Source organism: Peromyscus maniculatus, chromosome 8 (assembly GCF_049852395.1).
Source record: "Peromyscus maniculatus bairdii isolate BWxNUB_F1_BW_parent chromosome 8, HU_Pman_BW_mat_3.1, whole genome shotgun sequence".
NCBI classification, from domain to species: domain Eukaryota; kingdom Metazoa; phylum Chordata; class Mammalia; order Rodentia; family Cricetidae; genus Peromyscus; species Peromyscus maniculatus.
Window position 1 is genome coordinate 104,583,259 of NC_134859.1, and position 14,415 is coordinate 104,597,673.

At 52.8% G+C, this 14,415-nt stretch overlaps 1 protein-coding gene across 1 annotated transcript in view; it reads left to right on the forward strand.

Moving 5' to 3' along the window:
- Positions 1-14,005, forward strand: part of Mgat5b (alpha-1,6-mannosylglycoprotein 6-beta-N-acetylglucosaminyltransferase B) — a 66,834-nt gene extending 52,829 nt beyond the window's left edge. Inside the window, exons 12-17 of the mRNA XM_042283171.2 lie at positions 5,668-5,823; positions 7,234-7,380; positions 7,515-7,631; positions 10,764-10,838; positions 11,941-12,197; positions 12,538-14,005. Of these exons, the coding sequence (XP_042139105.2) occupies positions 5,668-5,823; positions 7,234-7,380; positions 7,515-7,631; positions 10,764-10,838; positions 11,941-12,197; positions 12,538-12,736 (951 nt within the window). The 3' untranslated portion in view covers positions 12,737-14,005. The remainder of the gene's footprint in view (positions 1-5,667; positions 5,824-7,233; positions 7,381-7,514; positions 7,632-10,763; positions 10,839-11,940; positions 12,198-12,537) is intronic.
- The last annotated feature ends 410 nt before the right edge of the window (positions 14,006-14,415 follow it).

Here is a 14,415-nt window from a genome sequence, read left to right on the forward strand (position 1 = left end):
GCTACACTGTGGGGTCTCCCTGAGCATGTGCCCTTGAGGATGTGCCAGGGTGGGGAGACTGGGTGGGGACAGCAGGGTCCACGGAGCCGTCTTTCCTGGGTCCCTGTGAGGACAGAACGTAGCTGAGTTGGTAGAGTGCACAAAGCCCGGGGTTCAGGCCCTGGGACCCATACGTAGTGTCAAGCCTGTAATCACAGGAGGATGACAAGGTCAAGGTCATCCTAGGGTGCATAGCTAGCGTCCTGGTCAAGCTTGTGACACAATTGTCTTATTTGAAAATTCTCATGCCCAGTGGGGTAGGATTAGGTCAGCTGTCACAGGTTTATAGTGGTCTGGCAAGACGGGTATCTTTCACAGTCTCAGGAGGTGGCCGGGGGAGGCACATGGTCCCTTGGTAACCGGGTCCTTGGAGACGCTCCAGTCAGTGAGAGGAGTTCTAAACAGGACTGTCCTCTTCCTACACAGCCCAGGGGCTGGGTCTCCATCACGTGGCTCTACCCAGTTTCAAGGAACTCCAAGGTGTGGCTTTATTCCAAGCCACCCTGTGGCCACCTCAGTCTGGATTCTTGCTAAGGAAGGAGGAGAAGCAGGTGTTGAGTGGTGTCTCATTGAGCAGCCTGACATGATACAAGAGGCTGGCATTCGTGTTAACTCCAGGCGCTGCTGAGGACTCAGGCGTCTCCTCCTTTCTTCTTCCCCTTTGGGCCCACTTTACAGATGGGCAAAGTGGGGCTCAGCAGGCTATAGGGTGATCCCAGAGTCAGTGGCCGAGAGGATGCTCCAGCCACATTTGGCTGAGCCCAGAGCTGGGCTGCTGAACCCCAACTCTGCACAGCCTTCCCAGAGTAACGTGGGCTTGTGGAGTGGCGGGGACCCTTCAAAAGGTCCAAAGTCCCTGCTGAGATGTCTGGGGACAGAGAGAAGGCCTCAGGAGCAGAACTTGCTGAGGTCACCAGGGAAGGAGCACAGTGGGGGAGAACACCTGGCCGACTGAGGGGGCAGGGAAGTGTGAGCAGTTTGAAAACAGCCCAGATCAACCCTATTCAGCCAGGAAGCTCAAAGAAACTGCATCTGCCCAGTGTCTACAGCTGGAAGGGGGCAGAGAAGGCCGGATGAGAACGGAAGGCCCTGTCCTGGGCAGGTGTCATGGAGAGCCCTGGGGAAGAGGGAGGGTAGAGGCCCTTCATCTCCTGTGTCTTGTGCAGAGGCTAGTATCCCGCCTGGTCTCTGGGATTTTGTGTGTGCTAAGCAGGCCTGCCTGTCTTGTCTCGGTTTCCCAGGAAACAGCCAGAAGCTATGGTTTGGGGGCTGTTTGATTATAGAACTTATGAGGGGCTGAGGGATAGAGTTTGGGGTTCAGCAGGCTAAGGACAGGCATCCATCAGGCCCCAGGGAAAGTGTGCCTGTATAGCAGACAACCCAGACAGCCAGTGACAGGCAGGACAAATGGTGACATGAACCTAGAATCATCACAGCCCTTAGAGAGCAGAGAAACCACGATGGAATGACAGACAGGTGGGGAGCACAAGCGTGCTGCAGATACGTATTTCTGGAGTCTTTGTTTGTGTGAACATGCCTCTGTGTGTGTGTACCAGTGTGTGTGACTGTGTGTGTGTGTACCCCTGTGTGTGCCCCAGTGTGTGTGTGTGTGTGTATGCCTGTGTGTCTGTGCCCTAGTGTGTGTCCCTGTGTGTGTGACTGTATGTGTGCCCTAGTGTGTGTCCCTGTGTGTGTGACTGTGTATGTGTGCCCTAGTGTGTGTGTGCCCCTGTGTGTGTGCCCCAGTGTATGTGTGACTGTGTGTGTGCGCGTATGTGTGCCTCTGTGTGTGTGTGTGTGTGTGTGTGTGTGTGTGTGTGTGTGTGTGTATGTGTGCCTCTGTGTGTGTGTGTGTCTGGCTATATGCCTCTGTGTGTGTGTGTGTGTGTGTGTGTGTGTGTGTGTGTGTATTTGTGCCTCTGTGTGTATGTGTGCACGTGTGTGCACATGCAGAGGTCAGAGGACAACTTTCAGGAATCAGGTCTCTCCTTCCACTCTGTGGGTCCCAGGAGTTGAACTCAGGTCACTAGCTTGGTGGCAAGTGCCTTTGCCCACTAAGCCATCTTGCTGGCCCCGCGTTGATCTGTATTTTAACACCTCTCCAGCTAACCACTTCTCTGTCCTTCACCCTTGGCTCCAGAGAGAGCAGCCTGCACCCTTGCCTTACTGAGGACCCTTATAAGCAAACACTTTGACTTTTTCTTGGGTAATAAGAACCCTAACCATGCTTTAATTTCACTCTGTTCCGGTCTGCTGTTTTATACCCACATACCCAATTGTTAGGGTTGTTTTATATAGAGTTGGGAATTCACTGAAATTTATCGCACACCTTTCCTTACATCATCCCAGGTCCCTGTCTCTGATTCTTTCCGGAGTTGCTGACCCTCTTTTCATTTTTTTTTCTTCTTACATTTTCTACTTATTCTGTGTGTGTTGGAGAGCATCCTGGAGATCAGAGGATGATTTGTTGGAGTCTGTTCTCTCCTTCCACCATATGGGTCTCTGAACTTGAACTCAGGTCTACTTGGGTTGTCAGGCTTGGTGGCAAATGCTGTCAAGCCCTCCCACCAGCCCCTCACCTGTGTTCCTGAAGGGCACTTGGCTGTGCACAGAATCCCAGCTCGGTGTCTCCTCGTCAGTGTCGTAAAGACATTCTGCCGCCTCCCCACACTCTGTCTGCTCACAAGCTAGCTGTGAGGCTTAGCGCGGCCTCGCAGGCACTTTGCCTTTTTTCCTTGTCTGCTTGAACTCAGCATGTTTGACTCTGTCAGCCGTTTCACTGGGGTTCCGTTGGCTAGCTTTCATTTGACTTATACGGAGTTCATAGATCCTTCTGAACCTTGTTGTTTGATCGATCACAAAGTTTTAGAGAATCCTCCCCTGTCACCTCTTTAAATATTGCTTCAGGCTGGACATGGTCTCAGAACCAGAATTAAATGGCTATTGCTCTGGCCGCACTGGACTCCATTCACGATACACGGGATCATTGCTGTGATCTCCCCTCTTATATTCCTTTTGGCGTTAGTTTTCTTTCTTGTGATTTTTTAGATACAATCTCACTATGTAGTCCTGGCTGTCTTGGAGCTCCCTAAGTAGACCAGGCTGGAATTCATGGAACTCTGCCTGCTTCTGCCTCCCACGTGCAGAGAATAAAGGTGTGTGCCACCAGGTCTGGTTCTTTGTGTTTTAGTTTTAATGTAAGTTTTCACAGAGCAAAAGTTATTGGCTTTGTTGATTTTTCTGAAGATGGGGTCTTGCTGTGTAACCCAGGAGCCCTTGAATTTACTGTGTAGTGGATGGTTGTTTGAGCCATGCCCTGAAGCACCATCCCTAGTGAGGGAGCAGGTAACTGGGACATCTGCCTATGACCTTAAGGTACATGCCCCTGGGGCGTGGCCCCTGGGGAACTCTTAAGACCTGGGGTGCACATATATTCTCTTTCTTCGCTACATCGTGGTTTTGGATGCTGAGATCTTGGACCAGGTAGATCAGCGTGGGACATAGCTCAACTTTCCCAGACCTTACGATAAATCTCCCATGGTTATGAGTTAACCCCCAAATAAATTCCTTTGCTCATTAAATAGACTCTGTGGATTAATCCCATTAACTGTGTAACTCAGGCCATTCTTGTGGCAATTCTCCTGCCTCAACCTCCCATGTGTTGGGGTTACAGGTATAGACTTCGCCTGGCTAAACCTTGACCTTAATAGAAATCAAATACTGTCTTTTATGGACAATGCTTCTGATGCTGTAGCCAAGAAGTCTTTGATTATCCCAAAGTCGCAGCGTTTCTCTGTTTAGCTCTGTCAGTTTTAAGGATTTAGTTTTTGCCTTTGAGTCTATGACCCATTTTGAGTTAACTTTGCCATGTGATGGGATATACAGATTCAAGTTCTTCCAATTCCGAGTGACCCCACTGGGTCCCATGCTCAGACACCCTCTCCCTCTCTTTGCATGAGGATGGCAAATGCCTTGGATCACTTGTTGAAAATGCGTTCTTCCTCCTCAGAAACACACTCCCTTTTCAGCAGTGAGGTGACTGTGGGTGTGGGATCTCTGTCTGGACTCAGATACTCCATCTGCCTGATCTATGTGTCATCCTGAAGTCCGTACCACACTGTCCCCAACCCTCCTGCCACACATAGACCTGGGGTCAGCTGCTCTGTGTAATGAGTCTTTCTTTGGACCGCCAGCTCCCAAATAATGACATGGAGACTTCTTATTAAGTATGAAAGCTTGGCCTTAACTTAGGCTTGTTCCCAACTAGCTCTAATAATGTAAATTAACCCATCTATATTAATCTGTGTTCTGCCACATGGTTTATTACCTCTGCCTAGTACCATGTGTCTCATCTCCTCCATGTCTGGCTGTCGAATCCTGCTTCTCCCCAGAATTCCCATCTTTTCCCAGAAGTCCTGCCTATCCTCTCCAGCCTAGCTATTGGCCATTCAGCTCTTTGTTAAACCAATCAGAAAGTGCCTTGGCAGAGACACATCTTCACGGTGTACAAAAAGATTATCCCACAATAGCTCTGTCTGCTAATGTTGTTCTTTTCCAAGGTCGTTCCATCCATTTTAAGTCCCTGGAATTTCCAAATGGGGGTTAGCCTCACCCCATTCATTTCTGTTGCAAAGCCTTCTGGGTTTTCAGTAGGATTTTTTTGGTTGCCTTGAATTTTTTATGTGTTCTGGAAATGAATATGAAAAAAAAATCATAAGAATAATTTGAAATCAAAGCTGATGCCATTTTCTTCCAGAGAGGATTTCTGGGGCCCCTAGTCCCAGGTCACCTTAATCATTTATATCAGTTGAAACAATTCAAGTCAGAAGTGGCTCCTGTGAGGGCTGCTAGTTCACGTCCTTCAGCTAATATCCTCCATCTCCAAGCTAGAACTTCCACCACCTTCTTCCTCCCTAGATGAAAGGAAGGATGCAGGGATGAGAGGATGGGAGGATGGATGGACAGGGAATGGACGGATAGATGGATGGATGGATGGATGAGTGGAGACATGGATGGATAAGTGACTAGAAGGATGAGTGGGTTGTGAATGGATGGATGGGTGGATGGATGTGTGGGTGTATGGGTGGAAAGGTGGGTGGAGGTATAGGTGGGTTGATATACTTATGTATGGGTGGGTAGGTAGAAGGATGGATATGTGAATGGATGGTTATGTAGATGGATGGATGGATGGATGGATTGATGGATGGATGGATGGATGGATGGATGGATGGATGGATGGACAAGATGTGTATAAACAGATTAATGGTTGGGTTGACAGATGGATGGGTGAATGTGTAAGGGAGTTCTGGAGAGTTCCACGGGTCCTCATAGCATTCATGTTCACAAATATATTTAAGTATTGGGTCTCCTTGGGCTTCTTGGGAAAACAGTCAGTTCTATGGCTAGAACCAACCTTCATGCCTTTGGTTTAGTTCAGGCCCTTCAATTCGCAGATGGAGAACTTGAGGGACAGAGGAGAGGGACCTTGCCCAAGTCTACACAGCAAATTAATAATCATCCCAAGACAAGCTCCTGTCTTCTGACCCCAGAGCAGGGGTGCCTAATGTACCAGCTCTACCTTCTGAGCATAAGGTAAGGCTCCATCGTCTCCTCCTCCTCCTCATGCAGGGCAAGGAGAAGTTCCTGGCCATCCTGAACAAGTACATGGAGATCCATGGCACTGTGTACTACGAGAGCCAGCGGCCCCCCGAGGTCCCTGCCTTTGTGAAGAACCATGGCCTCCTGCCACAGCCTGAGTTCCAGCAGCTGCTGCGTAAGGCCAAGGTGAGGCTCTGGCCACTGTGCCACCCTGCAGGCCACAGCCATGGATGACAGGCATCCACCAAGCTGGACGTCTCCAGGTGCTCTGCCGCCCAGAGTCCTGGTAGACAAGCAGGTATCCAGCAGGCTGGGATGCCCTCCATTGGGAGGGACTGGGCAATGGGAGCTGTGTTATCTGGCTCTCCCCTCTCAGTCCCAGCAGAGTCCCAGGGCTGGTCAAGCTGTAAAAGCTGTTGAGGGGCAGTCACACAAGCTGAGGGGATCCTGGCTGGGTCCCCATAGGGCCATTAGTCCTGACAGGCTGCTTCTATAAGCCTCCAGAGTTGGATCTCTGTAGTTACAGCTGGTACACTGGGAGTGACCGTGTGGTGGCCCTGGAGTATTGTCTGAGGCCAGAGAGCCTCCCACCAGCATCCAGTCCCTCTCTGGTCTTTCCTTAGGTCTCTTAGGTATGTGTGTGTTGGGAGCATGAAGGATGAGGTGATCTCACACAATGGCCCTGGACTCAGAATTACTAAGTATATACCTTCCTGGGGCTGGTATAGTGAGTTATAGGGTGAATGTTTTAACATCTTGAGCGAAGGTCCCTTGAGAGCCTGGATATCTGAGGTGGGAACACTGGCCCCTCCTTTCCTTCCCCAAAGCATAGCTTGATGGAGCAAGGAGAGGCCATTTATAAAACTAGACTGTTCCTTTCACAGTGGGGAAACTGAACCCACAGTGATCTGTCTATACTACCCCTGCAGCTTTCTATGAATGCTGAGACCATCCTTGCCTCTGGTTTCTGGAGTCCTGGGCTGAGGTGGCCCAACCTCCCTGACCATTGGCTCACCCCACCCCACCCAGTTTTTGTTTTGTTTCGTTTTAACATTGGTTTTTGGTGGGGAATTGGGGTCAGATGTGTACCACAAGGTCAGTACACAAGGTCATCATCTGGGTGTTATAAGTGGTTCTGGGGTCCCAAGAAAATGACCCCACAGTGCAAAGTATTTCATGAAAGGCAGAAAGTTCTCCCTTTGCAGAGGCATGTAAGGAGTGCCCTGGGTTTGTATTTCAGTGCAGAGGGGTCCTATGCTTCACTCAAAGGTCAGGGGTCAGGGTCAGGCTCAAGCTCGCAGACGATTGGCTAGCCTAGTGGGGCCCCGAGCAGCAAAGCAGGACTTTGGAGAGCAGGCTGCGATCCTTGACACATCCTTTTGTCTGGGCGGGGGGTGGGGGGGGGGTGTTGGGCCACATGGCATCCTCACTCATTTCTTTAAAGGTAAAACTTTCTTCATCTCATTTAACCCACTGATAGAAAAACAGAACAAAACCATTGTATTTCATTTTCATTTCCCACGTGGAGTTTGAGCTCAGGCCAGCAGGTTTGGTGGCAAGTGCCTTGACCCACTGAGCCATCTTGCCGGCTTCCAGCTCTTCATAGGGTTCGGATTCCCCTATGAGGGCCCAGCACCGCTGGAGGCCATCGCCAATGGCTGCATCTTCCTTCAGTCTCGCTTCAGTCCACCCCACAGCTCCCTCAACCACGAGTTCTTCCGGGGCAAGCCCACCTCCAGGGAGGTGAGCAGAAGGGCCCTGCCCCAGATCTGGGAGTCTGAGAAGGGGGACTGAGCCTTGGGGTGCAGAGAGGGGAGGGGCCAGGGTGGGTGCCTGAGCCCAGCCCGTCTGAGCAGCCACCTCTTGGTCCTGGGCAGGTGTTCTCCCAGCATCCCTATGCAGAGAACTTCATCGGCAAGCCTCACGTGTGGACTGTCGACTACAACAACTCAGAGGAGTTTGAAGCAGCTGTGAAGGCCATCATGAACACCCAGGTGAGACTCTGACGCCATGGCTCTTCTCTGTAATTGGAAGAAGGAACTTGCTAGAGAACTCGCTCAGGCTTGCAGGATTGGCTTGGAAAAGAGTCCAGCCCGTTCCTGGTTAGCGCATCCCTGAATCAGGCCGCATGGGCTAGAAAGGTAGGCATGGGTCCCCACTTCCAAACTTGGTGTGTCAGTAAGGGAAGAGAGTGCCTCTCTGCAGCGAGCAACCTGCACACCCTTATCTGGAACCGTGGATCAGAAATTGTTTACTGAGCCCCTGGGAGGGCCAGGCCCAGCAAGCACTCCTGGGCACAAGTTGGGAATTTAGCAGGTGTTCTCGGGGTGAGCCCCGCCGTGGGTGTGGGAAGGTCTGTGCCCTTCGGGCAGCAGTCAGTAAGTGTAATTGCACACAGCTGTTCTGAGGACACCGGCTTGCTTGCAGGTTCTAGCTCAGCAAGCCTGGCAGGGCTCAGCCCATGCACATTGCATGCATGTCCACAGTCCTGGTCCAGGGACTGCCTTATGAGGACCAAGAGCAGAACATCGGGGCCCCTTTAGCAAGCGTGGGGGGCCTAGTGTGTGTGCACATGAGGGATGAGGGCAAGAAGGGCTGTACCTGAGGAGCGGACGTCTTCACAGCTTTCCGTCACTCCTTGTGCGCAGCACTTTAATCCAAGAAAATTGATCCCTCTTTTTTTTTTTTTTAAAAAGGTATTTATTTTATTATTTCTATTTGTGTGTGTGTATGTGTGTGTGTGTATGCATGCACCCACATGCATGTGTACATGAGTGTGAGTGCTCTCTGAGGCCAGAAGAGGCTTCAGATCCTGTGGAGCTGGCGTTATAGGCAGCTGTCAGCCACTGCTGTGGGCTCTCGGCAAGAGCATCAAACACGTCTCTTTCTTCCCCATGAGGAGGTGCGCACACCTCCGCTTTTCCTCTCTTCTCTTCTCTTCCTCTCTCTCCTTTCTGTCTTTCTGTCTCTTTATCTCTACATTATAATAAACTCTGCATGAGGGGGGGAGGTGTGGAAAAAGAGCATCAAACACTTTTTGGTTTTTTGAGACAGGGTTTCTCCGTGTAGTTTTTGGGTGCCTGTCCTGGATCTGGCTATATAGACCAGGCTGGCCTTGAACTCACAGAGATCAACCTGGCTTTGCCTCCCGAGTGCTGAGATTAAAGGCGTGCACCACCACCACCGCCCGGCTGAGCATCAAACACCTTTAAAAAAGATTTATTTCTTTTTATTTTATGTGTATCAGTGTTTTGCCTGTGTGTATGTCTGTGTACCAGGTGTGTGTCTGGTGCCCACAGGGATCCATCTGCTGGAACTCGAGTTACAGACAGTTGTGAACCTCTTGCAGGAATAGCCAGTACTCTTAGCCGCTGAGCTATCTCTCCAGCTTTCCCGAGAACTTATTAAAAATGTGTTGGGCTGAGTGTTTCTGAGGTTTCCATCATCTTGGTGGGGAGGGCGTGGCAGATCACATGATGGACAGGAAGCAATGAGAATCTCCACCTACGCTGGCTGCTGCCTCCCTTGTCCCCTTTCATCCCATCTGGGCCCCGCCCATCTGGTGACTCAGCCCAAAAAACAAAAAAACCTGAACATCTGTTCAATTTTGTTCAATTTTTGTTAATTAATCTAAAAAATAAACTAAAATTCAAGAACGACGCATTTGGGGACGCTTGGATATTGTTGACACAAAACACGACTCTCACCTCAAAGAGATTGCTTACTCTGGAACCAAATATGAGCGATCTGGGCCCAAGAACACAGATTCAAGTTACCCCAAGACCATGTTCCAAGGTGGCAACAGTTTCATGAAGTTTTTATTTAACAACGTGGAAAATCATGCCTCAACACACTTCAGACACATTGTTGGAATTGTCAGGTGGGCAGGTCTTGGAGAAGCAGGGACCCATGGTAGGTTTCTGGTGCTAACAGAACCCAGTGAGCTCCAGGGATCCCCTCTCTGGCTGGCCAGTGAGCTCCAGGGATCCCCTCTCTGGCTGGCCAGTGAGCTCCAGGGATCCTCTCTCTGGCTGGCCAGTGAGCTCCAGGGATCCCCTCTCTCCTACTCCACACCAAAGCTGGGGTTATAGGAGCATGCTACTGTGCCTGGCTTTTCTGCAGGCTTCCTGTGCCCTAACACTCCACCGATCTGCCTAGACTAGGTTGCCGAACAGCCTCTAGACATTTGCACAGATGCCACAGGGCCTTTCTTTGGGGGTGGCATCTTATGTAGCCATGTGCCTGGGCAGAATGTGTGCCAAGATTCACCTCGTTCCATCTAACTGGGATATGTGAATGTCCTGTGCTCCCAAGTGTGAGTACTCTGTATGTGAGTGTCCTGTGCTCCTGTGTGTGTGTGTGTGTGTGTGTGTGTGTGTGTGTGTACTCTGTATGTGAATGTCCTGTGCTCCTGTGTGTGTGTGTGTGTGAGTGTGTGTGTGTACTCTGTATGTGAATGTCCTGTGCTCCTGTGTGTGTCTGTGTGTGTGTGAGTACTCTGTATGTGAATGTCCTGTGCTCCTGTGTGTGTGTGTGTGTGAGTACTCTGTACGTGAATGTCCTGTGCTCCTGTGTGTGAGTACTCTGTATCTTGCATGGGATATAGGAAGAGGGTGTGTGCTTCTTCATGTGTGACCATCTCCTGTATACCTGCTGTGTGCCAGACCAGCGGGGCTCAGTGGTGGACAAGCCACAGTCCTCGCCTTCAATGGCTTTGCAGGCTCATGCAGGAGATGGGGAATGAACAGGAAATGGTGACCCTAGGAGAGGACCGCTAGGGTGCTGAGAGCCACTGAGAACACATTCCTCATCTGAGGATGAGTAGGCTCAGGGTGGCTCAGGGGTAGGTGATGCCTGAGAGGGGATGACGTGCTGGGCTTTGCAAAGAGGAGAAGAGGGACAGCAGGGAGGGATGAGGCCTGGAGATGGGTGGGGCTGGAGGACTGGACTGTATGAATCCTAAGCGGATACCCCCGAGGGTGTCCTGGGAACAGGCAGTGTGAGCAGGTAGAGGGACCAGGTGGATGGATGGATGGCTTTCTGAGCTGAGAGTGCCACCCTGGTCTCCGATGCTGAGCATGGGTATGGCCCCAGCAACCAGGCCCCTTTGCTCATCTCTTCCACAGGTAGACCCTTATCTGCCCTATGAATATACATGTATGGGGATGCTGGAACGGATCCATGCCTACATCCAGCACCAGGTAGGTCACCCTGCATCCTCTGCCCCAGGGACTTGAGACTGTCACTCCAAAGCCTATGACGTCAAAGAGTTGGGGCCATGCTGATGCTGGGGGTCTGTGTAGACTACAGCTAAGGCAAGCCATCCATTCAGCTCTGCTCTCACAGGGAGGGCTGGGGTCCAGCAGTCATGGCTAGCAGGCCCCACCCTACCCACAGACCTGGAAGTCATGGAGACTAGGTTTTTGTCTGTTTTGTTTTTTAATTTTCTCGGTTTGATAACTGAGCTAATGGAACAGACAGGAGCCCTGACCACCACCCTCAAGGGAATCAGTGAGACAGGGACTAGAGTGGGGGTCTGCCCTGAGAAGTGGGGGGAAGGCCTGCTCTCGTGTAGGCTCAGCTGTGCCATATGCCCCCTGTGAGCAAACAGCAGACAGGCTCTGACAGGCTCTGACGGGCAGACATCGTCTCCTCCGTCAGCTCGGAATGCATAGGAGCCAGCCATGAAGCCCAGGTCAGGGGACCTACCTGCACCCCACAAGCTGCAGGTGGCCTGGGCTGTGCTCTGTCAGAATCCAGGTGTGAGAGAAAGCCAGAAGATGTAGAGCCCTGGGGCCTGGGACCCTGGGGACAGCTGCTGTGGTGTGCGATTTAGGCAGAGGCCGGGTATGTCTGGACTTTGGCCAGCCATGGTATGAGCATTAGGACCTGAAAACTGGTTCTGAACTGTCCTGCTACAGATAAATATCTAAGGCCCCTGAGAAGAGCCTTGGTGAACAGCACAAGGTTCTGTCCCCACGCTGAGCAGGGCCCATGGGCTTCATGCTAAATAAAGCCTTGAGTCTGACCCCAGAAGCGAGGTCATGCAGGGTAGACAGCTCCTAAACAAGTGAGAGTTCAGAGCCCACCTCTGCCCTCCAGTTGTGAGTCCCTGGCATACGGCCTCTGCTCTTTGTGAAATAATTAGCATCCATTCTATGGGCTACTTGGTATTACAGGAATAATGCTTGAGGCCACTTGGCATTCAGTAAGTGCCCAGTAATGGCTCTTACTGAAATTGTAGTGCCAGGCACTCTAGAGAAAACCCATTCTCTTCCCTAACACCTCTCTTTTTTCTGACAGGACTTCTGTGCAGGTCCAAGCCCCGCCCCGCCAGGGGCCCACACCGCCCAGAGTCCCTTTGTCTTAGCCCCCAACGCCACCCATCTCGAGTGGGCCCAGAACATCAGCTCGATGGCGGGAGCGTGGCCACCTCCCCACTCTCTGCGGGCCTGGCTGGCAGCCCCTGGGAGGGCCTGCACAGACGCCTGCCTGGACCGCGGGCTGGTCTGCGAGCCTTCCTTCTTCCCCCATCTCAACAGCCAAGATGCATTCCTCAAGTGAGTCCCAGCCCTGCCCGTGGTCCCCACCTGCCTGGCTCCCCTGTAGAAGGGAGTTTAGTGCTTCTGAGTCAGCCAAGAAAAACCCATAAGAGGTCATCCCTTCGGGCCTTGCCCTCCCCCACCTCCTTTGGTCCCTGCCCAGCCTGTGTGGGCATCTCTCCAGCTGGTCCCCAAGACCCCAGGCCCAGAGCTTCTCTGAGTAAGCTCTGACAGATGGATTCAAAACCTTGACTTGTGTTTCTCTGCCCCCCGCCGGGGGTGGGTGGGGTCATGCTAAGCTGGGGGCAGCCGTCACCTCTCTCACCACAGAGGGATGACGCTGATGGCCCCTTTGCAGGCTGCAGGTGCCCTGTGACAGCACAGAGTGGGAGATGCATCACTTGTACCCCGCCTTCGCCCAGCCCGGCCAAGAGTGCTACCTACAGAAAGAGCCGCTGCTCTTCAGCTGCGCCGGAGCCAGCACCAAGTACCAGAGGCTCTGCCCCTGCCGCGACTTCCTCAAGGGCCAGGTGGCCTTGTGCCAGGGCTGCCTGTGAGGCCCGAGGCCACCCTGCCAGCATCTGCCCATCCCCGGTTGGCAAGCACCAGCACTTTCTGAGCTGCAGCCATGCTCACTGCCATCTCCCGGCTGCGGCCTCTTACCCTGGCCAAGGGAGAGGAGGCCAAGGAGGCAGCAGCTAAAGCCTGCAGCTCCGTCCGAGGGGCTCCTGGCCCTCCCCACAGGACTCGCGGCCAAGCAGATGATGGGCTGACCTACCTGTCTGGTGGGCCCAGGAGCGCGTGAATGGAGGCCCCTTGCTTTCTGAGGTCTGGATCAGCTGGTGACATGACCCTTGGCCATTCTCGGGCCCAGGATAGGCCTTCTGATCAGCAAGTCTGGGGACATGGCCGTGCTGCCCCGCCTAGTTCGCCAGAGGTGTCGAGGAACGGGGACCGGGCCGCAGCCACGCTTGCTGTGAGGACCACATCCTCTTCTTATGATGCAGCAGTTCATGCAGGGCCAGTGTTTGTCTGCAGTTGTTTGGGGTGGACAGAGAACTTGGGGAGGCTGGGAGAGGGACCCTGCCCTCCTGTCCACCCTCCCTGTTCCTCACTCCTGCTTCCTCCAGCAGGCTTCACTTTGGGCCTCTTCTGAGACACATTCCGGCATGATCTGCGGCTGGTCCACAGCCTCCATCTCTGCCCCTCCAGGGGCTACCTCCACTGAGGCTCTGACAACAGGCCCAGACCCCACCAAGGCATCCTCTGCAGGCTCTGACACCACCCTAACCTTCCAGCATCTCATGCTGGCCGGGCTGGGATGAAGTTTCACCCATGGTACACTTGGCTGGTTCTGGTTGCACGGGTCTCCCAGACCTTCCATGACTCCCACCCATCTAGGCCCCTCTTTGTCACTCCCTCCTGCTTCCCACAGCCTCAGGCCACTTCCAGACGTCGGTACCCATCTCTGTGTGGCATGCCCACCTCCAGTCCAGGGTGACCCTTCCCTCTCCGACCCCAGGACCTGCCAAGTCCAGCCGGGCCTCCAAGAACACTGCCACTGCTCATGTGTGGCCTGCCCCCAGCCTCATGAAGGCAGGCTTCCCTGCGCCCAGACAGTTGTAGGAAGGGACCAGCCTGCCTGGGACTTGCTGGTGCCCCCTGGCCTGGTTGGCCCTTGTGGCAGCAGAGCCCAGGGCAGCAAGAGCCCTGTGATTCCGAGGATTTGACTGCCAGAGGAAAGCAATAGAGACACTCTTCTCTCTTTTTTTTAAAGATTTATTTCTTGAAATAAATATTTTATTGGGATGTGAGATGATAAAGAAGAGATGTGCTGTCTTTTCGTCTTTTCCTGGAACTTCCAAGGCTTGCCCAGCATGGCAGGGCCTGCCCAGGGTCCCCAGATGCTGCTCTGTGTTGATGGAACATGACACTGGGGGCTGGGTTAGAAAAGGAGGTGCTGCCTGCGCCCAGAAGAAGTCCTCACAGCTGTGACCACAGGCCCTTCTGTTAAGTGCAGCCTCCATGCCCGCCTGCCTCAGCTGGCCTCTCCGCAGAATCCGTGGAGTTGTGAGGCCCGAGAAATGCACTGGGAAAGACCTTGAGGTCACACATGAGATGTGCTGGTACTTTTGGGGTTCACTGTGTGTAGGACTCCGGGCTGGGACTGTGAGTTCTGAGAGCTCAGGTGGCCAGTCGGCTGATGTCATCCTATCACGTGAGCAAACAGAGGCAC